Raw genomic sequence first — 22,538 nt, forward strand, 5'->3', positions numbered from 1 at the left:
TTCATTAGAGTAACAAAGATCCTATACCTGTTAGAGATATAGCACCTTACAAAATACCACCACCCTCTGATGCAACAGTCAACAGTCTCTTTAAATTTATTTTTCAAGTAATATACTGTCATACAGACAGTATTATTTCAAAAGCATTAATTGGAAACATCCTATTCAGAATTTGCCACAAAAGAAACCAGGATATCAAACAATTACTTAACTTTTGTGTTTCAAAATCACAGTTGAAAGTTTGGTTTAGAAATTTAGAACACATTTCTTCTTGATTCCTTGAGAAGATATATGCAAATATCTAAAAATCATGAACATAATTTTTGAGGTAATTAATCTTGGGCATGGGTTATGCATAGGAATTCCCCTAATCTTTTTAAATTCACAAATCACCCAATGGAATCATACCATGAGAAAAATAATTCCAGAGTTCCAAGAGGAGGCAGTTTAAGGAATAGCACCTCTTCCTTACTCTCACCCTCAAGACCTTAACCTGATAAAATCTTTCAACCAGAGATTGGGAATAAAGAGCTAAGGGGGGGGGGTGTTGTTGTAGGCTGTTGGTACAAATACTCTGCTGTCAATTCACTTGCTTATAAAAATTCATTTGTAGCCCCCAAATCAATACACTCATCCTTCTGTGGTCATTCATGACGTGCACAGAAGTAAACAGACTTTGAACTGCCTCCTGGCTGAGGTCAAGTAAAATACCCTGCTGACACTCTAAACAAGGGTCTATTTAGAGCTCCATTTTTTGTTTTGTTTTTTGTTTCTTGTGTGTGGTATCAGTGACTAAAATAGTTCCTGGGCATGGTGCTAGAAGACTATGATGTGAGAAGATGGGTGTTAGATAAGCTTTGTTCTGGTATGAGTTAGCATGTTGTTGTTTATAAGGTCAGTGCAGATGAATCAAAAATATATTAAATAAAGTGTCTTTAGAAAGAGATTAAAAAAAAAAAGACTACTGGTGATAACTGATGAAAGGATCTGACCAGAGGCTTGGAGGAACTCACCTCTACTTTTCTAGAACAAGTGTTCAGTATTTGCTACTTTAGTGTTCTGTTGACGTCAGAGAGCATGATTATCTCTGTGCTTTGGCATATGGGCTTGCGCGCAGGTACGTGCTTCTTTGTGGGGATGTATGCTTACCTTTGGCTAGTGAACCTGCTAGATGTCTCATGGAAAACTCCAAATCTGGTTAAGTATAGACTCTTATTCTAGTTGAATGTGTCCTTTTTCAAGTTAACATAAATTTACCAATCAAATAAACCAGCATTGCTTTGGATTAATATTAATAGTCCTCAGAATGTAAATGTGTCTTTTAGCTGGCTTGATTACTCCCTCCAGCAATTTTATTTAAAAATAAATTATCCAAGATTGTTAGTAAAACCTTAGGCGATAGGCTGACAAGATGGCAAAGGTACTTGCCACCAAGGCTGTTGGCCTGAGTACCTGAGATGGTCCCTGGAATACACAGGGTGGAAAGAGAGAATCAATTCTTTCAAGTTATCTGCTGACCTCCACACATGCACCATGGCATGTGTACACACACAAACACTCATGTATATGCATGCACACACAAGAAATGAATGAAATGCCTTTAAACTCAAATGACATTAATGGGTATTTAGATTGCTACTGAGATTGTTTACTGAGCCATTAATGATGACAAGGGTCAGGGAACATTAGACCAATTATGCCATTTGGGTATTTAATGATGAAACAGCAATAGCAGAAAGGTTGCTCTGATTTCTGCCTCTTGCCTCCTGATGCTATGAAAGAACTGTCTATCCTTCCTTTGAAATAGGATATAAGACCCTCATGATTCCTACACCCAGAGAAAAGAAATGACATGGAGCAGCAGAAAGAACAACCTGAACAAACAAGCACAGAGGAATCCTAAGTCACACCATCCTCTGTCCAGTCAAACTTCAGCACAAATAGATTCATTTTGTCAAATTTAGCACTTTGGGGTGGAGGTAGAGTAACATGTATCCTAGGATGGTGTTAAACTCACCATAACCAGACGATGATCATGACCTTCTGATCCTCCCACATGCTGGGAATACATCCAGTTCATGATTTCCTACTTAGTCCCCTTGTGATGTTATAATCAAAGTAACTCTACTTAAAAGACTATATAATAATGGCAAAGGTTAAATCTTTTTATGTAAACTGAAAAAACTTTGTGAGCAACATGACAGCCTGTGAGTTATTTATCAAGGGGAAAGAGAGTATTTATATCGTAAAGAAGACAGACCTGACTTCCCTGTATTATGACATACAAAAACTGTAAGTCTGAAAAATCCCATCAAATGTATAGAAATCTTAGTGGAGTTTGCTTCATGTTGCTGGGCTCAGGTCCTGGGTTACTGTCACCATATGTAATATAAGGTTTTTCCTTCTAGCACCTGACTTCCTTCCATGCAAAATTCTGGTTTACCACAATAACTTGGTAACTTCTGACTTCAATTCTTGGTCACCACTGTAAGAGCTAAGGTTTTTCAGTTCTGGTACCCTCTCTGCTAATTTTTTATGTTTTAACTGTGACTTTGAAATAAGCAGCCACTCTTTAGGTAAATGATCCTATTCCAAGCTTACCTGTTCACATCACTTTTTTTGGTGCTGAGTAGCAAACCCAGGGCTTTGTCTATGCTTGAGTATGTGCCCTTTAGCTGAGCTGTAATACCTGACCCTCAACTTTTATTTCTGCCATTCCAAAATGAAATCCTAAACAAACGCAAAACAAGCACACAGCTCTGCGATTCCATAGGTGACCTCATTAAACCCAAACTTTTTCCCACTGTAAAGGGAAGTGTTTGAAATAACCCACATTTATTTATTTGGCATGTTACCACTGAAAAACTGCTTTGGAAGAGATCTTAAGTCAGAAGATGCTTAGTTACCCTGAGCTTAAGTTTGATAGGTAAAAAGGTTATCAAAACAAGCATGTCTGTTGTTGTGTTCCAGATCAAAAGTATTGATTGGACTCATTTTCTCTGCCAACTAAAGAATTAAAAGGCAGGAAAACTCTTAAGCACAACAGGTAACAGGAGAGAAATCTTAAAGGCAGCCAACAGGTGCAGACAGAATCAGCCAATGGAGAAAGGCATTCGGTGGGGGGTAAGGAAACACAAGCATGCAGCAGATCTTTCAAAAAAGAGAGAGAGAGAGAGAGAGAGAGGGATTGGGAAACCCAAATTCAAATCTCTTCTGGGGGGCTGGGCGTTTTAAATCTGTGAGCACTTTTCCTCTCCCTCTCCTTATCTAGGGTTGGTTGGTTGGAAGAAAGACAGAGTGGCCCACAACTGTTTTGCAGCAGTCCTGATCTGGCCTCTAACCTGTTGGAGCCAATCCATCAGCAGGGGTCTGTGGTCAGAAGACAGGAAGGAAAAAACCCTATAAGGCCTTTGATTTAAGCTGCTAGACTTCTGTTAGGTCAGCAGGATGAGGAAGAAGCCATCTTGGAGGCTCACTATCTTTCTTATCTAGTCATGGCTCCTTTCCTTATCTGTTTGCCTCCCAGGGAGTCTGTCTTTCTTATTCCTAGTCCCTCAGTTGCATGAAAAGATGATAAATTCCTGGAGATTTGTTAATCTGTCTCTATTTTCCACTTATCAAAATCTTTGTTCTGTTTTGCTTAATTGGAAAAAACTACTTGAGTTACTCAAAAAACAAACAAACAAAACCTTCTTTAGATCTCATTATCTTCTAGATCAACAGACATTAATTTGGAATCTACAACCATTTACCTGAGATTAACGTACAGGTATTTGAGATATATAGTAAACTAACTGCATCTCTTCACTTATTGTTCTTCCCTGACTTTAATACATTCTACTGTAAGCTTCCTATATTCTTATCTCTACAAAGAGATTACTGGAGCAGGGAAATACTGCCTTGATGTGTAGGACTTTAACTGAATGACAGGCACTCAGAGACCATATCCTTCCCACCTACTCCTGTCCTTTTATTGGGTTATTTTTCTTCCTCGAAACAGGACACAAAACCTAGAAGTTGTTGGTCGTAGTGTTGCATGCATTATCATTTAAGCACGTATGTGTGTGCCTGAGCCAAGAGGATCATCATGAGTTCCAGTATAATCCATGTTACAAAATAGGTTCTAGGATATCCTAGGCTACTAAGACCCTGTCTACTACACCTGCCGAAAAAAAAAAAAAAAAAGGCAAACAAACAAAAACCAATAAACAAATAACTAAATGAAGAAAAGAAAAACCTGTAACAGCTTTCCTTGCTTGAGTGTAATCTGCCTTGATTTATGACTTCCTTCTGTTGGTAAATATAAAAGTTCATGTAATCACTCCTATAACAGAAAATATTATGTGGGCAACCTGAACACATGTCACTCATATTTCACTCCGTATAACCTTATCTCTTAATTTCCTTTGCTGTGAAACTGTTCTATGTGAACATTCAAAACCTAAGGCTGCATTTTCTTCCTGCTTCTACCTCTATCTTCAAAGGTAGATTTTCTCCATCAACAGACCCACCACGCAAAGAGGTTTCACAGCCTGTTCTGTTCTCTTATTCCTCAGGAAAACCTTCCTTCATTTTGAGAATTTCAAAGACTTTTTACAGCTAACAACAATGAGGAAAACACAGGGGGTAAAATGCCATACCAGAGAAAAGTCACAAAGTTCCAAATCAGATCAAACGGGGGAGGGGGGGTGCCATTTCTGGTTTTTATTAGCATCTAAATGGTAGTAGATTTTAGGCCTCTACCAACCATGTTTTCCACAGCTGTCCTCCACCTCCTCTCTCCATGAGGTAGCTTCCTCCTCCGGCCTAGCTCTCACACAGCACAAGGAAAGACAAAAGCCACCTGGGTGAGAAAGGTTGGTCTCCGCAGCCCACAAAGAGCTGAAGGAAGGTTCATCTGCATTTCAGAGGAGGCCTCAGACTCTTCCCTCTTGTTACAAACAAAATTATCTTTGAAGAGTTCCTTTGGAACACATGCCGAGCCAGGGGTTTAGGATATGACATTAAAGCCAAAAGACAATCAGGATCTTTGTGATTTCTTTACTTTGTTTGTAAAAATTGGGATTGGGAGAGCTGGAGGTGTGAAAGATACAGAGAGGGCAGAAAAAGGCTGAATAAGTGCCATTCAAGCTTTTACTTCCCAACTGTCCATATTTAGCGAGGCAGTCTTCCAAAGGAAGTGAGGTGTGGTGAGAAAAAGCAGGGGGCACTTCAGAAATTAGCAAACTGGCTGGAGGAAAGAAATTTCTTTCAGTCTCAGGAGTGAGAGCATTCTTATGTAAAAAGACAGACCTCTATAATACTTTGTTTGGGTAAATGAAAAATAGGCAATTTCCCCTCAATTCTCATATACATTCTAAAATATAGGCTGATGAGAGACTTAAAATATACTGTGTGTGTGTGTGTGTGTGTATATATATATATATATATATATATATATATATATATATATATATATGTGTGTGTGTGTGTGTGTGTGTGTGTGTTTATAATTTTAATTTTTTAGCAGCCACACTAAATAAATGAAAAACAAGAAAAATAGTTTGAACCATATACTTAGTCCAAAGCATTTAAAATATTAACACATAATAAAACATTATTTTTTGATATTGAATCTTTGAAATCTACTGAGCATTTTAAATTAAGAGCATGCCTTAATTCCTAGCAGGATACTGAGAGTGGCGTTCACTTCCATACAATCAGGTGGATCTAGAGTAATTTTCAAATCCTATCAGTGTGTCAGTAACAGCATTTGTACTTGGACTTTAAAGGCATGGGCTCCACAGATTAGGGACACCACAGCTGATCTCAGGCTTTCTTTTTATCTCCTTTAAATTTCAAAACATTTACAAAAGTAAGACTTCAGAACAAGGATCACATACGGTTTAAAAACAATGCCAACACTATGAAAGGACTTTTAAGAATGCTGCAATATACTTCAGGGTGATCGGCCTTAAAAACTCAGTATAAGCTCCACATTGTTTTGACAGAAAAACATTTGCTGTCTGTAGGGAGTTTTAAAAAACACTGAAATGTATGTGCTGTGGGAAAGAGGTATTTCTAAGGCTGGTTCTTCAGTCTGCCAAGTACTTAAGCCAAAGGAGCAATCTCAGTGCAAAGGTCTCCCTGGACTTCTCCCACCCTCCTGTTTCTGGCCCTCTTTCCCCAAGAAAGCTTTTTCTGAATTCCCCTTTATCTGGCTGTTATGGTTTAAACTTAACTGTCCCTAAAAGGCTCAAGGGAAGGCCTTGTCACAAAGGGGCGGCACCATTTGTGAGAAGCAGGGTCTTTTTGAAGGAAGCTGTGTGACTGGAGGCTGCCTCTCTCTTTGCTTCTGAGGCACTGCCTGGTCAAGTCAACAGCTGCCTCCACCACAAACCCTGAAAATGCTCTGCCTCAAAGCAAGAAGGCCAAGCCACTGCAGATTGAGACTTCCCACGGGAAGCCAGAGTCAATCTCTCCTACTGTTGATGGGAACAGAAGTTCACTAGGCAGTTCAGGGTGAAAAGACCACAAAGAAGAGTGACCAGTTTCTTTCTTGGCTAAAACCTGGAAAAGTCCTTGAGTGTTTGGGCAGCCCGGTCCTTGCCAGAGGCTGAAGGATGCCAGGAGTGGGATCTGGTATTTTCTTATCTTTTCCCTCAGAGAGAGTATCCCTTTCCTGGAAACCATCCTGAGGGCATGGCAGAAACTACAAAGGCACCCCAGCACCAAAAAGGAACTGTAATCTTCACCTCATCTACCCTCCAGCCCCCCTAAGTATAACTAGCCAACCCCCTTCCTCCACCTCATCAGCTTCCAGGCAGGGAAGCTCCTGGCAGCATGTTTCCTGGGCACCTCCTGTTATATATGTAGGAGGACTCATCCCGCTCTTTCACTCTTCTCCATCTTAAGCTCCCAGCTATAAATCTATACTATAACTTCTGAAACCCACCTTGGTTGTCCCTACGTCGCACTCTTGGGATCTGTGAGCTTACATTAAGCCATGGCTTAGGGCAGTTGTGATGGTAGGTGGTGGTCCAGTTTATGGACCTTGGCTCTCCAGAATGCTCCATCATTCTCAAACATACTGAAATATTCCTGCATCAGTTGTTGTTTTTTTTTTTTTTTTCCTTTTTCTTTTCTTTCCTTCTCTCCCATCCCCACCCGAGACAGGGTTTGTGTGTGTAGCCTTGCCTGACTGGGACTGTGTAGACCAGGCAGGCCTTGAACTCAGAGATAGACTGTCTCTGCCTCCCGAGTGTTGGGATTTTAGCTGTGTGCCACCACGCCTGGCCTTGTGCATGTGTGTGTGTGTGTGTGTGTGTGTGTGTTTGAGACATAGCCATAGCTATCCTGGAACTCACTTACACAGACCAGGCTGTCCTCAAACTCAGGCATATCTGCCTGCCTCTAGGGCATGTGTAACCTCACCAGGCCCTGTATCACTTTTAATTTGCTTAACTGAGGTATTTTGGCACAGCAACAAAAATCCATCCAACAAACTGACTAAATGCTCATAAAATAGAACGCAGCCCTCATAAAAACTTTTCATCACAGCATCACAGGAGAAGGAGGCAAGGTCAGCTGCCCACCTTGCTCACAGCAGCTCTGGCATTCCACCACTAACTGTACCAAGGGTTGCTACCTCAAAGTTTAAGACAATCTGGACTGGTGAGAGGGTTCAGCAGCTGAGGGTGCTTGTCACCAAGTGTGCTAACCTGAGTGCCGTCTCCAGCATTCACATAGTAGAAGGAGAAAACAACATCCATAAATTGTCCTCTGACCTCCATATCAAGGTCAACACGTAAGATAATCTTTGTTCACTATGACTTTTCTTGCCTCACATTTCTATAATCTGTTCCCATGTTTTACTCCTTTTTATATCTTACGAGATAAAATCCTGCAACTTTCTGGCCTCTTGGCAGTCTCATATTTGTCAGCTTTATTTGTAATGACTCACCTATCAGACTTCAAGAGGAAGAAGAGAAATTCCCTTTGTTCTTGTACAAGAACCTGACATGGGGGCTCAAAAGACAGCTCAGTGACTAAGAGCACTCACTGGCTGCTCTTCCAGAGGACCCAGGTACAATTCCCCGGTCCCACAAGGTAGCTCTCAATCGTCTCTAACTCCAGTCTTGGGACCTCCGAGGGCACATGGTAAATATCTGGTACACAGACATACATGCAGACAAAACATCCATACACTTAAAATAAATTATTTAAAAACATAAATTAAAGACACTGCTAGTCATTTCAAATTTCTAACTGGAAAGTTCTATTTTTGAGATAGAGCAGTAGGAAATTAAAATGACATAGAAAAGTTTAAATGATATGGAAAATAATTTACAAATCAGTATGTTTTCTGGAAGGTAACAGAATCTGAAAATAATTCACTAACCATATTAACTGAAATTCACCAATATGTACTGAACACATTAAAGACAAAGATGAAAAAAATTCTGTTTTCCCTGATAGGTGCTTAGAATTTAATAGGCAGGATAAAATAGTATCTAGAGCATCAGGACTATTATGCCTTACATAATGATTTATCCCTAGACCCTGACCACACAGCAGTGACATATGACAGAGTGCCTGAACAACAGCAATTCGAAAAAGGTACACAAGTATACTGCAAGAGTTATGAGAGGGGAATCACTGCAAAAGTTCAAAGGACTTGGTGTCAACCAGTAGGTCGCTAACAGGATTTAAGGCCTGCTCAAAAAGAGGGGAATGTGGTTCCAGGGATTAACTTGGGTACTTTAACTGGCCTCGCTATTCTGTGTGGCAAGACAATGTAGAATTCCAATCCTAGTTGCTAGCTCCTTACTGCAGCAGGCTTTATCTGTTACTGCTTTTGAACTTCTTTCTTTCTTCTCTTTCTCTTTTTTTTTTTTTTTTTTTTTCTGAGAGGGAGGCACACAGCTGAAGATAACCTTGCAATCCTGATCTTCCTGTTTCAAGCCTCCCCTGAGCAGAGAATACAGGTATATGACACCCAGCATTTCAATGCTCTGCATTTGGTAATTTAGACATTGGTTCACCTAACTTTTAATAGCATTAGGTCCCAATAAAATGATGTTAGGTGTGGGGAAAAGGAAGGTTCATTTATATGCCCCTTACAGTACTCTTAAGAAAAGTAAATATAATGGAGAAGGATGCTGGGGAATTTAGAAAAGATTCTTCAAGCTATGAGGATTCTGGAACCTTCCAAGCTATTTACTTAGAACTTGTGTTGTAGTAGTTTGAATAAAAATGGCCACCACGGGAGCATATAGTTGAATACTTAGCCACCAAGGAGAGGAACTGATAGGATTAGAAGGGTTAGGAGGTATGGCCTGGCTGAAGTACATGTGTCTCTCTCTGCCTGTAGATCAAGATCTAACTCTCAGTCTCTGCTTCAGTGCCACCCTTGCCTACTGCCATGCTCCTGACATGATGATAATGGACTAAGCCTCTGAAACTATAAGCCCCCACTTAAATTCTTTGATAAGTGTTGCCCTGATCATGGTGTCCTTCACAGCAATAGAGCAGTGACTAACACACCTTGCTTCCACTATAGTGCTTTCACTTTACCTGAGAAAGTAGGACCTACCTACTTAAAGATACATAATGCTAAAAGTTAAACACAGCAGGTCACAAGTACCACAGAGTACAAAGCATAGCATTACCCTGAAAATCAGTGTAGCTTTAAATTCTTAAGACCAAAGAGTCTTAACTTCACTGTGTACAGAGTATGTGAGGCTTTGCGAGGTGCAGAAGACAAATCAGTGACTCGGACAGTTCTGTATGCTGCAGACTGAAATGTTAATCCACCGCGAGTGGGGTTTTCTAAGTCACTACTAGCTGAGCTTTCTCAAGTCACATTTCCTCCTGACTTTGCCTAACCAACTTTATTTCCTGGGGAGGCAAATCAAATTAGAAAATCACCTGATTTCAATAGCAGCAGCGTCTACTTCACACCTGCAATTCACACAGCAACTGCAGTCATACATGCCCTGTGACCACTTACGAGAAAGACTAGCCAGGGATTTAACAATCTAATTAGATTTCCTGTTATGGAACTCATGATACAACCCCCAGATGAGTAATTTGCAAGGTGTGAGACATGAAGTACGGAAGGCTGAAAGGATGGAAAACATTAATAGAACTGTTTAATTAAAATACAGAAATATTTTACAATGTTATCTTGAATCAAAGTAGCAATACAGTTAGGCTGACAACAATTTCATATGTAAGAAACTTAGAACTTGACCAAAAAGTGTCCAAGGAAAGTGTACTTAAACCTTTTGAAGAGAAGTTCTTGGTCTATTACTAAGAAGACATATTTATGTTCTTTTATGCATGATGTGTCAGATCCTATTTAATCCCTTTGCTTTTTATTAACTCCTTTAATCCTCACAGCAATTCTCATTTTACATATGGAGACGGAAGTACAAAGTTCTGGTTACCAGCCATGGTTTCAAATACAGTTAGTCTGGCTATAAACCCAGGGTGTGCTCAGCACATGCTCTGCCATTCTCCTCTATAACCCAGATCCAGACCTCAGGCTTTTCATCATGGGCTAAGAAACACTAAATGAGGAAGTACAATGAATGATGTAGAAAACATTTATAGTGCTTTCACATTTTACATCAAATGTACTAGATAACATTAATTTTTTAATTTTTTATATATACTACACTACCTTAAACTAACAATGTACTGAAGGTGCACATATTATCTCTTTCCAATAGATAACAAATATGGATCAAAGCCTAGCTAGAATTTAAATATCTCTTTCTGTGGTAGGCTTAAGTTGTAAGACCCACAGGCTCCTCAGTGAGGTTATATAAGCAATAATAACCAGTTACTGGGGAAAGGATACTCTTCAGTGGGGTTCTTGCCAAGCAGGCAGGAAGCACCTGGGAACTAGCTTTCGGGATTCATCACCTGGGACTGGGTGAGTGTGTTAGTGATATAGCTACTGTGAAGCCATGTAGCCAAAAAATTCACTGGTCCATTAGGGTAGACTCAGGTGGAACAGCTTCTTTGATCTGTTGTTGGTGTCTTATCTGGAGGAATAGTCAATGGCTTACATTTCCCCCAGGAAAAGCCCACAACACACATGTATTGTCAGATACAATGCATTAGGTACAAATATACAGTAGTGAATTTAAATATAAGACACACAGCAAAGATGCCAGATGAAGAGAAGGCAGTGAAGTCAAAGACAATCATCACCAATTACCTACATTTCAGGTACACACTTGATATTCTCATTTCCTCTGTGCTATTTTTAAATCTTATTTTATGTGTGTTGCCTGCATCATGTGTGTGCATGCGTATGTGTTAAGTGTGTGTGTATCTGAACATTACATGTATGAGTTACAGACAGCTGTGAGCTGCCATGTAGGTGCTAGGAATTCAATCTAGGGTCTCTGGAAGAGCAATCAGCTTTCTTAACCACTAAGCCTCTTTTCCAGCCCCTTCTAACTACTCTGAACTGTGAAAAAACAATCACTAAGTCCACTTAAAATTAAATACATAATTTCAAAATTGGAGTATAGACTGCTCTGGCTCCAATGTCCCCTTTTCATTACAGTATATTAGCTTACTAGCAGGAAATAATTTTTAAAAGAATTTTAAAAATTTGCTTATAGCAAGATCGCCATAAGCTAATATGTATTATTACTTTTCCAAAAGCTTCTACATATTCTTATGCTATATAAATGTAATGTACTACTGAAATTATATTTACATTTAAGCTTAAAGGGAAGTTTAGAATGAATATAACAAGTACCTTCAAGTAATTAAAAGGCTATTAGGTAGAATAAGAGGCATTAGATTTTTAGATAAAAAGAAGAAAAAACTCTACAGTGAAATTTAAAACTGAAATAGACCATCTCATGATACATGCAATTAGATTTTGCCTTTTTTTTAAAAGATTACTTATTTATTTACATATGAGTACTCTATTTGCATGTATGCCTACATGACAGGAGAGGGCATCAGATACCATTATAGATGGTTCTGAGCCACCATGTGGTTGCTGGGAATTGAACTCAGGACCTCTGGGAAAGCAGACAGTGCTCTTAACCTCTGAGCCATCTCTCCAGCCCAGCAATTAGATTTTAAGTAATGAAATGTCAGAAAGTTTTGCAGAAAGACTCAGAAACAAGGTAAGTGCTGAACCAGTGACTTTATCCTCTGTCTCTATGTCAAGTTTGGTCTTAACACTGCATATTCCATTTTATATTTTGTGATCAGGGTGGGGAGAAATTTTGATGTGGAGAAAAACAAAGAAACCTAAAAACCACTGGATTAGATACATAAAATGATTTTTTTCAGCTCATATTCCATATACTTAACAAATATTTTTTTTAGCATTTATTTATTGTATGTGCACAGGTACACAACAGCATTTATGCAGAGGAGGTCCAAGTATAACTTGTGGGTTCTGATTCTCTCTTTTATCACCTGTGTGTCAGAGAACAAAAACTCTGGCTTGGTGGTGAGTGACTATCAAGCTAAGTATTGTTGGGGAAACCTTGCTGCTAAGGAAGGTCACAGTCCACCATTATCAGAAAGCTATGGGGTTGGTGAAAATGGAGGACTGACTCCCTTGTGGAAAAGGCTTCCTCTTCTCTGCCTCAGGGAGACTGGATCTTCTCACCCTTTACCTAAAGACTATCATGTAGTTCTTAGGGAAATTACAGTTACAACTCCCTTTCTCCAGACAAGAACCCCTTCAGCAAGCACCTGGGATTCCTGGAATGCCTCCCCAAGTTACTGGGGCATCACAGTACCTTTGCCCTTTGACCAATGACATTCACCCATCCTGGAAATCCCCATTCGCTCCCCACAGTTCTAATAACTCTTATTCACCCCTTATAAATGATCCGCCTCCCCACAAGGTGATAGCAGATGATTATTTCCGTTCACACTCATAGGCCACCAAACTCCCAATCCACTGCCTCTGCTCCCTTGTTCCTGAGGACCACTGGTGGCCAACAACCTCAGGAATGAGGGAGAGCCACAAGTATCTATCCAAATTTCACATTCTTAAACATTTTCAAGGTTCAGAATACAAAAGCTTATCTTGATTTAGAAAGGAAGGAAGTCAAGGACCTCAGTCATACCATTTTTTTCTGCAAAGGCAATTGCGTCTTCTTTGGTATTGAAGGTTAGAACCATGTTGGAGAGGGGATCAGCCCTAGAAGAAAGAATTCCCATGATTTACTATTAAGCTTTGGCTGCAATACAATCAATGTCTTAAATACAATGCGTTTGCGATATTATCAAGCAAATTATGACAGAATATTTTACTTGTAATAATCTCTTCAATTGGATTATTTGGTTTGTTGGTGTTTAATTTGCTGCACTATACAACAAGGGCATTTTCTCAACGATGTTCATAGTGGCTTTATCTGTAATAGCCAGAAACTGGAAACAACCCAGAGTCCCTCAACCAAAAATGGATAAAGAAACTTTGGTACATCTAATACAATGGAATAATACTCAGCTATTAAAAACGAGGACATCATGAAAATTGCAGGCAAATGGATGGATCTGGAAAAGATCATCCTATATGAGGTAACCCAGACCCAGAAAGACAAACCTGGTATATACTCAATTATTAGAGGATATTAGCCACATAACAAGAAAATCATACTACAATCCACAGACCTAAAGAAGCTAAGTAACAAGCAGGACTCCAGGGAGGATGCTTAATTCTCATTCAGAAGGCCAACAGAATAGACAGCAGAAGCAGCGGAACAGAGGAAACAGGACAGGAGCCTACCATAGAGGTCCTCTGAAAGACTCTACTTAGCAGGGTATTGAAGCAGATATTGAGACTCACAGCCAAACTTTGGGCAGAGCGAAGGGAGTCTTATGGAAGAGTGGTGGGATAGAGGGGACAGGAGCTCCACAAGAAGACAGAGAAAACAAATCTGGGTCCAGGGGTCCCTGCAGAGACTGAGGCACCAACCAAGCCCAAGCACTCAAAGGACCTAGGCCCCCAGCTCAGATGTAGGTGATAGGCAGCTCAGTCACTATGTGGGTTCCCTAGTTAGAGGCACAGGAGCTGGCTCTGACATGGACTTTGTAGCCTGCTCTTTGATCACTTCCTCCTGGTAGGATGGCCTTGCCAGGCCACAGAGGAAGAGGATGCAGGAAGTCCTGGTAAGACTTGATAGGCTGGAGTCAGTTGGTAGAGGAGGAGAGCTCCCCCTTTCTGAGAACTAGGGGAGGGGATTAGGGGGACAGAGGGACAGAAGGTGGGACCAGGAGGAGAAAGGGGCTATGATTGGGATGGGATGTGAATAAATTAAAAAAATAAATTAAATAAAATTTTGAAGTGACTTTGTAATAAAGTCAAACAGTGCTAGAGGAAAGGATGTCACAGACAATGCCATTTTCTACTGATAAGCCAAGGACTAACTACACCCTTAAGACTCATGGCCACATTAATGGGTTAGTATAGTTTAAGAATCAAGCATACTATTTGGCAATTAGGCAATGAAAGAATTAGCAACATCAAAATTCATGAACACCTCTGCTTAAATTAGGGGACTTTCCATGTCCATGTGACATGAAACAAAATACTTGTTTCTAGAAACTCAATGACAGATTGATATTACTCTAAGAAGATGGCTTAGTAGGTTAATGGTGCTTGCTCCCAAACTTCACGACCTGACCTTGCTCTTACGAATGCATGCATGCTGAATACAAAAAAGAAAGAAATACAAGAGTTTAATAACCAACTAACTAGCAGTTCTACTAAATGACAAGGAATGGTTTATTCTGGACTTCACTGTGCTACCCATTTGGATTAAGGGGATTTATACAGGATAGACCTTGGGCCAAACTCGTGATGACTTTTGCAACTTAGATATTTTCCAAGTTTACATACGATAAACCTTTTACCTTTGAGTTCTAACATTTGAAAGAGTCAGATAACTAAAAGAGTATAAGAAGCTTGCACTTCAGATACAACAGGTCAATATAGTATTAAAGTGTGAATTTTTAAATCTTAAAAACAAAGATCAAGGCACACTTTAGAAAATGGCCTTTCAATTTTATTTTTAAAAATAGTACAAATAGGTAATAATGATATATATTCACTATATTTAAAACCAAAACTATGTTCATTAGCCACGAAGCCTACTTCCCTAGTAAGCCCTCAGATATCTTCACTGAAACATGAACACCATTTGGGATCAAGCTACCGTCACAGGGCTGACATAGTAACTGCGGAGTTGCCTTCTGTTAGCGTGAGTCTACTCTAGGGATCAGCGTCTGTTCTTGTGTCCTAAAGACAAGGAAAGAACCTCTAAACATACAGAGATCCTCTAAGTACTGTATGTGATGTATTTTATGCTTTTTAACTGAATAGTTTTTCACCATTGGGTCTAGGTCTTCTTTAAATCCTCCATGTTTCTCCATCCATACAGTAGATTCAAACCAGAGGTAATCTACTAAGACAAAAATCATCAAGTCTAGATCACCTACATGAGGAAATTTTGGATCTTCAGAAAAAGACATTTTAAGTATAAGATCTACACTCATTTCTCTTTCAACATACTCAAGAATGGTTTGTAAGTAGTAAAAATCTATTGAATAGATAAATTAATTAATAAATAAATTAAATAAAGCCGCGATCTCATTAAAAAGAAAGTTATAAGCTGTAGGTCAGTCATAAAATATTTGCCTAGCATGCATAAAGTCCTAGAGTTGAGTCTCAGTGCCACACCTGTACACAACTATAAAACTTCAAACACAATATATATATTTACTATATTTTTTTATTTAATATGCCTAGGTTTTAAGTAAATTTCCTATATTCTACATTAATATTAACCATATCATTATCAAATAAAATACAGGTAAACTGAGAACCTAAATTATGGTGACGCCATTCATTTATTTCAGACACAAACTTATAAGATGTATTTTTATTAATTTAAATTATGTGTGAAGGGATGTGTACATTAATACAGATGCCTACACAACCCAGAAGTGTCAGACCGCCTGGGAGCTAGAGTTAAGGATAGTGTGAGCCACCCAAAGCAGGTTCTGGGGATCAAACGTGGGTCTTCCTGAAGCATTCCTTTTTTTTTTTAATTCACTTTACCTCCCAGTTGTATCGTCTACCCTCCTCCCCTTTGGATGCTATCCTTTCTCCTTTCCCTTCACCCCTCCCCTATTCCTCAGAAAAGGGGAACGCCCTTTTCCATCCATCCCAGCTCATCTAAATGTATCAGGACTGAGCGTGTCCTCTTCCCCTGTGGCTTGGCAAGGCAGTCCCACCAGGGGAAATGATCAAAAAGATAGCAAGTGAGTCTTCATCCAATGCAGTCCCCACTTCCCTTACTAAAGAACTCACATGAAGCCTAAGCTGCCCATCTGCTACATCTTTGTAGGGGACCTAGGTCCAGTCCATGCATGGTTCTTGGTTGATGTTTCAGCCTCAGCAAGTCCCCCTGGGCCTTGGTTAGTTGGCCCTGTTGGTCTTCTTGTGGAGCTCCTGTCACCTCTAGGTCCTTTTCTCTCTTTCCTCCCACTTTTCCACAAGACTCCCTAAGCATCCCCCAATGTTTGGCTATGATTCTCAGGATCTGTTTGGAGGCGCTGCTGGGTAGAGTCTCGCAGAAAACAACTCTGTCATGATGCTGTCTGTCATGATGCAGAATATCTTCATAGTGTCATGGGTTGGCACTCTCCCATAGGGTGGGTCTTTGAATGAGGCAGGCATTGGATGGGTAGTCCCTCAATCTCTGCTCTTTCTGTATCCCTACACATCACGCGTAGGCAGGGTAAATTTGGGGTCAAAGTTTTTGTGAGTGGGTTGGTGTTCCCCTCCCTCTCCTAGCAGACTAGTCTAAATTAGAGGGTGTCCTCTTTAGCCTCTACGGCCTCTGCTACTAAGAGTCTTTGCTTGAATCTCCCTCATATCCTCCCAGGAGCCTACCCTGACTTAGGTCTCCACCTTGGCACAGAAATACCCCCACAATCTTGAAGAGTTCTTAACCATTGAGCCATCTCTCCAGCACAAGATGTAAATTTTGTAAACGACAAACTTTCAAGTAAATGTAAAAACTTCACCTTCCAATTCTAACAATTTTATTAAAGGTTTAAAGTATATCACAAAAGAAGCCAAAATTCTGAATGTTTTAGCAATAATTTTGTGTACTATGTTTTTCTGTTATTAAGAAGCTAAACATGGACAAAAACTTGATTCTAATGTCAACAAATGTGACGGTTCCTGTTTTAGTGAGACAGTCATCATGTTGTCATACTCTACTTTTCAAGTTATTTCTTACTATTACAACAAAAAGAACTAATGTTTTGTTGTTTTTAATAAATATTTAAGATGTATAAAACAACACTTCGGACAAAGTAACTATAGAAAACTCTTGTTTTTAAAGTATGTTCTACTTTGGATAAACTGTATTTTGAAAAGAATGCAGTAATTTTCAACCCATATATTAATTAGGTGATCAGTATTTCAGAATGTGTGATATTTCTAGAAGCAATACTGTGAAGATGACTAGGCGAATACTTGTGCAAGCATAGCAAAGTAATATAAATTTATTTTCTAAGCCCTCTGATACGGTTTAAGACATGCTACATAAAACATGGTATCTGGCATTTGATATATAAATAAATACAAAGTAGCAGCAATCAGATCTCTCTGGCCTTTTCTTGCCCTTCTGCCCTGAAGCAGGCGGTAACAAAGTTCTCTGCCCTTCCTCTGAAGTCATTATGAAATGTTCATTTTAGAGGTGACCGTCAGATACCTAAAGGAATATAAACCCTGAAGACACAGGATACAGATGAGATTTAAACAAAGAAGCCTGGCCTCCCCGGGCTTTTACCATGAGATATAGCTGCGTTGTCTAGGTATAGCTTTACACAACTGTCTATACATCATCAAATCTAAGCCTAAGAATACACAGATTCTCTGTTTCTTTGGGTCTTTATTTGAAGGCTGTTTCATATAAAGTGTATAAACATGATTGTTTATTCTATTAATAATTTATGCTTTAGCCACTAGTGTTGTGATGGTGTATGAATGTAACTTTCGAAAATTCAACCTTTTCTTCCCTCTCCTTCCCGCTCTCATCTTGACTCCATTTTTCCCCTTTCTCATGGTGATCACTGTTTTAATCAAAGCTGACCTCAAATCTTCTTGACCCAACCTTCAAAACACTGGGATTATATGGATTGACCACCATGAAGACTAACCTTATATTGGCCCTGGCTGTCCTGGACTCACTTTGTAGACCAGGCTGGCCTCACAGAGATCCACCTCCCTCTGCCTTCCTGAGTGCTGGAATTAAAGGTGTGTGGCACCACACCCAGCTTAACCTTATATTCTTATCGAAAGAATATACGAGGTATCAATGCAAGATCTGTTACTGAATACTACTGGAAATGCATTAATATGTAAATCTCAGGTATAGATAAACATATAAAAATCCATGTAACTCCAAAGAATGATCCTAACATTTTAATCACTACGTACAGACAAAAATTTTTCTTCTAAATTTCCTAGGTCTCTGGAAGTGTATGATTTTCAAAAAACTCCATATATTATGTGAAACATAAAATTTAAGATACCAAAACTTCTATATATTTTATATAATATGCCTGATACAATTTTATTGAAATTTCAAAATAGAAGGATAGCTAACAAAAAGTCTCCTGGACACAGCAACAAACAGATGTCTTCTAAAATTTATTCTATGTTATAAAAATTAACTTATGATTATGAGTATAAATATTAAATTAATTATAACATCTCAGGAAATTATAAGTCTTCCTCGAATAACCTAATTTCTAATCTCAGTTCTCATACCTCTAATAAACAAAATACATGTTATACAGAACATTAATTTAAAAACAAGGTGAAGCTGGGCATGGTGGTGCACTAAGGAAAGATGGGAGGATGGGCATAACCTGAGGTCTGTCTGGTCTATATAACAAGTTCTAGGCTGGCCAGAGGTACATGCAAAGTGAGAGCTGGTTTCAAAAACTGAAAACCAAACCAAAACAAAACCAGTAAGTTAGTGTCACCAAATTATTGATATCACTACCAGAGTACTTTTGACCAATATTGACAGTTTGAATGCCACATACCAATGCTTATCTCAACAGTATCCAATATAGTACTTCTGCAGTTTATTGTTCTGAGACATACATATATGAACATGTCTATAAATATATAAAGGAATATATATATATTATATTTATATATAATTAAATATAATATATAAATATAGAATAATATGTAGTATTATATAATAATACATATTATATATAATATGTATAATAGACTATATATATATTTTTTTCATGTTTTAAGTTGTAGTGAAACCTAACTGTAATAAAAAGAATTTTCACAAACATATTAGCTCTAAGAAAAATAGTATTTTTTTAAAGGAAAATAAATGCAGTATTTTCAACAGAAACTCTGAAAACAATATTCAGAGTACTCACGTTGACGCCCAGCCCATCAAAGGATTTTCCCATCTCTCTCTTGTATCAAACTCCATCTTCCATTTCTTTGTGTTGTTTACTCCAGATTGCATATTATTTCGAGCAGGAACAAAGATCCTGGCCTTTCTGGTTTTGATGTGCTCTTCTGGAACACCAGTTAAAGTGGTGATATCCTGAGGGAAAACAAGAAAACAAATGTATGTCTTTGGACATCTACTATCAACTGATGTGCTTTTCTCACTTCTTATCTCCACATGTGTGTTCTCTCATTTGTTTGTAAACTGGGATAATCTTTCTGGCTCACTTCACCATACTACCCTGATATCTTACTTTATAAATTTCTGTTGTGTTACCTGTAAAGACTACATTTGAGAACTGGTATTCGGGTATAGTGAAAAAGGAGCCATACAAAATTTCTCTCTTAAAAAAAACCAAAAACTTTCTCTCTCCTTTGTACAGGTTGAATGCAAGGCTTTGTGCATGCCAAGAAAGTGCTCAACCACTGAACTATAACTGTCTATCATGCTCTTCCCTTTCCTTTCTTTCTTTCCTGGATAGAATCTCTTGTATTCAAAAGTGAAGGACAACTTCTCCTGAACTACTGCTTACACTGCTCAAGCCAGCTTGGTAACTCCTGGCGAGTTTGTGAATACGCTCCTATAGACCCACTGACAGAAAGTTGTTACCTCCCAGCCAAAAGTACAGAATAATTTTTTTTTAATTTTTTTTATATTCATTACAGTTTATTCACTTTGTATGCCAGTTATAGCCCCTCGGTTATTCCCTCCCAAACCCACTCTCCCTCCCTCTTCTCCTCCCATGCCCCTCTCTAAGTCCACTGAGAGGGGAGGTCTTCCTCCCCTTCCATCTGACCCTAGCCTATCAGGTCTCAGCAGGACAGGCTGCATTGTCCTCTTCTGTGGCCTGGTAAGGCTGTTACCCCCTCATGGAGAGGTGATCAAAGAGGCAGCCACTGAGTTTATGTCAGAGACAGTCCCTGTTCCCATTACTATGGAACCCACTTGGACACTGAGCTGCCATGGGCTACATCTGTGCAGGGGTTCTAGGTTATCTCCACGAATGGTCCTTGGTTGGAGTATGAGTCTCAGAAGAGACCCCTGGGCCCAAATTTCTTTGTTCTGTTGCTCTCCTTGAGGAGCTTCTGTCCCCTCCAGGTCTTTCTATCTCCTCCTTCTTTCATATTCCCTGCACTCTGCCCAAAGTTTGGCTATGAGTCTTAGAATCTGCCTCTAGGTGGAGACTTGGCATTGTCTCCTTCCTTAAGAGTTAATTTCATGGGGATAGCCAATCACCTGACCAAGGCACCATCCCTCACAAGGTGGGTTCACCTTAGGTCATGCTAAAGAAATAGGAGGAATAATTAGTGCTTATTACAGGTAACGCACTTTCCTTCTCAGACTTCCTACACCCTAGTGCAGACCCAAGGAGGAGTCCCACAAGGTTCAGTCTGAAAACTCAGGAAGGTCTAACTTTTCTGTTTCTTTCTTTCAGGTGGTTGCCAGAGCAATACTGGTAATTTTGTTTTGTTTTTTTGAGACAGGATTTTTCTCTGTAGTCTTGGCTGTCCTATAACTTGCTTTGTAGACCAGGCTGACCTCCAACTCACAGAGATCTTCCTGACTCTGCTTCTCTTAGCATTGGGATTAAAGGCATATGGATTTTTAAAGTCTGTCTTTAAAGCTCCCATCCTGCCACGTGGCTATCTGTCCATCATGTGGCTGTCCTCCACGCTGCCTTAACTTAGATAACATGGCCTTTTCTCTACGTCCCTCCTCTGGGCAATTGCACAGGCAGACAGCTTGCTGTCCTGGAGTTTCTCTTTTAAACTCAAACTGTCGCTGAGAGTCTTTGTTGTTTTGTTTGTTTTCAGAGACAGGGTCTCTCTGTATAGCCTTGGCTGTCCTAGACTAACTCTGAGGACCAGGCTGGCCTCAAACTCACAGAAATTCGTCTGCCTCTACCTCCTCAAGTCTGGGATCACAGCACTCTGGAACACAGGCATGTCCCAGAGATTCTTAAATTCTTTCATTTATTAATCAAACAACCTAAGGCTAATAACACTAAGGGGAAATTCCAATGTTTCTGTTATCATTTGGCAATTTTTAACTGCCACGTTCAACTTAAATAAAAACATTAAGTTTTATTAATTTTGAGGCAGCGTGTTTGCTTAGCATTTACATGTGGTTTAATTCCCAGCTTGGCACCATGGCACAACACGCACATACAACACACACACCCTTTTTTTTTTTTACTTTTGGACATGCTGGTAGTTAAACTGAGGGCTTTGCACATGGTAGGCAAGCACTCTTATGACTAAGGTATATTCCCAGCCCTCGTGTTACATTTTAAGGAGTGACTTTCTAAAGCATAGTCCTCTACATTGAGCTTGAAGTGGCATGACTCTGTGGGAGGTCCTCAATGCTTATTTCTTTTTTTTTCAAATGTCATTTCATTTATTAATATTCTCAGTTGTTGGGCTAATGTAGCTCTAAAAATATTTACTTATAATTGTGTTTGTGTGTTTGTGTGCAGATATGTACAGATGTTGAGTGCAGGTGAAGAATTCAGAAGAGGATGTCATTCTCCAGGAGGTGGAATTACAGGAAGTTGTGAGACACATATGACGCTGGAAGTGAACTCAGGTCCCCTAGAAGAATAGTTCTCACTCTTAACTGCTAAGCCATCTTTATAGGCCCTGGATTAAGATATTTCCTTGTTATGGGTGCAGCAAAGTATAAACACTTAAAATAAGCATGCTATTGCATTAATTGGTGGGCATGTTCTCCAAACCCCCACATCAGCCTCTCTGTGCAGTTTCTATTGAATAAAACTATGCTACGTAGCTTTTCTTCAACTGTGTGAAAGAAATCAGTTAATTTGTTGCCTCCAGAAAGTGAGATTATAGGAAATATCTATTTTTTTATACTTCTATACTGTGATGCATATATGTCAAAAATAAAACCAATAAAGCTTACTCTTGTATCTAAATTTTGGCTGGCTATCTATCTATCTATCTATCTATCTATCTATCTATCTATCTATCTATCTATCTA

At 39.2% G+C, this 22,538-nt stretch overlaps 1 protein-coding gene across 1 annotated transcript in view; it reads right to left on the reverse strand.

Annotated features, from left to right (window-relative positions):
- The window catches only part of Ndufs4 (NADH:ubiquinone oxidoreductase subunit S4), a 94,729-nt gene that overhangs the window by 4,707 nt on the left and 67,484 nt on the right, over positions 1 to 22,538 (reverse strand). Inside the window, exons 3-4 of the mRNA XM_055603601.1 lie at positions 19,465 to 19,637; positions 13,101 to 13,174 (exon numbers count right to left, since the gene is read on the reverse strand). Coding sequence (XP_055459576.1) covers positions 13,101 to 13,174; positions 19,465 to 19,637 — 247 coding nt within the window. The remainder of the gene's footprint in view (positions 1 to 13,100; positions 13,175 to 19,464; positions 19,638 to 22,538) is intronic.

This window comes from Psammomys obesus, unplaced genomic scaffold (assembly GCF_907164565.1).
Source record: "Psammomys obesus unplaced genomic scaffold, mPsaObe1.curated_primary_1811, whole genome shotgun sequence".
NCBI lineage: Eukaryota > Metazoa > Chordata > Mammalia > Rodentia > Muridae > Psammomys > Psammomys obesus.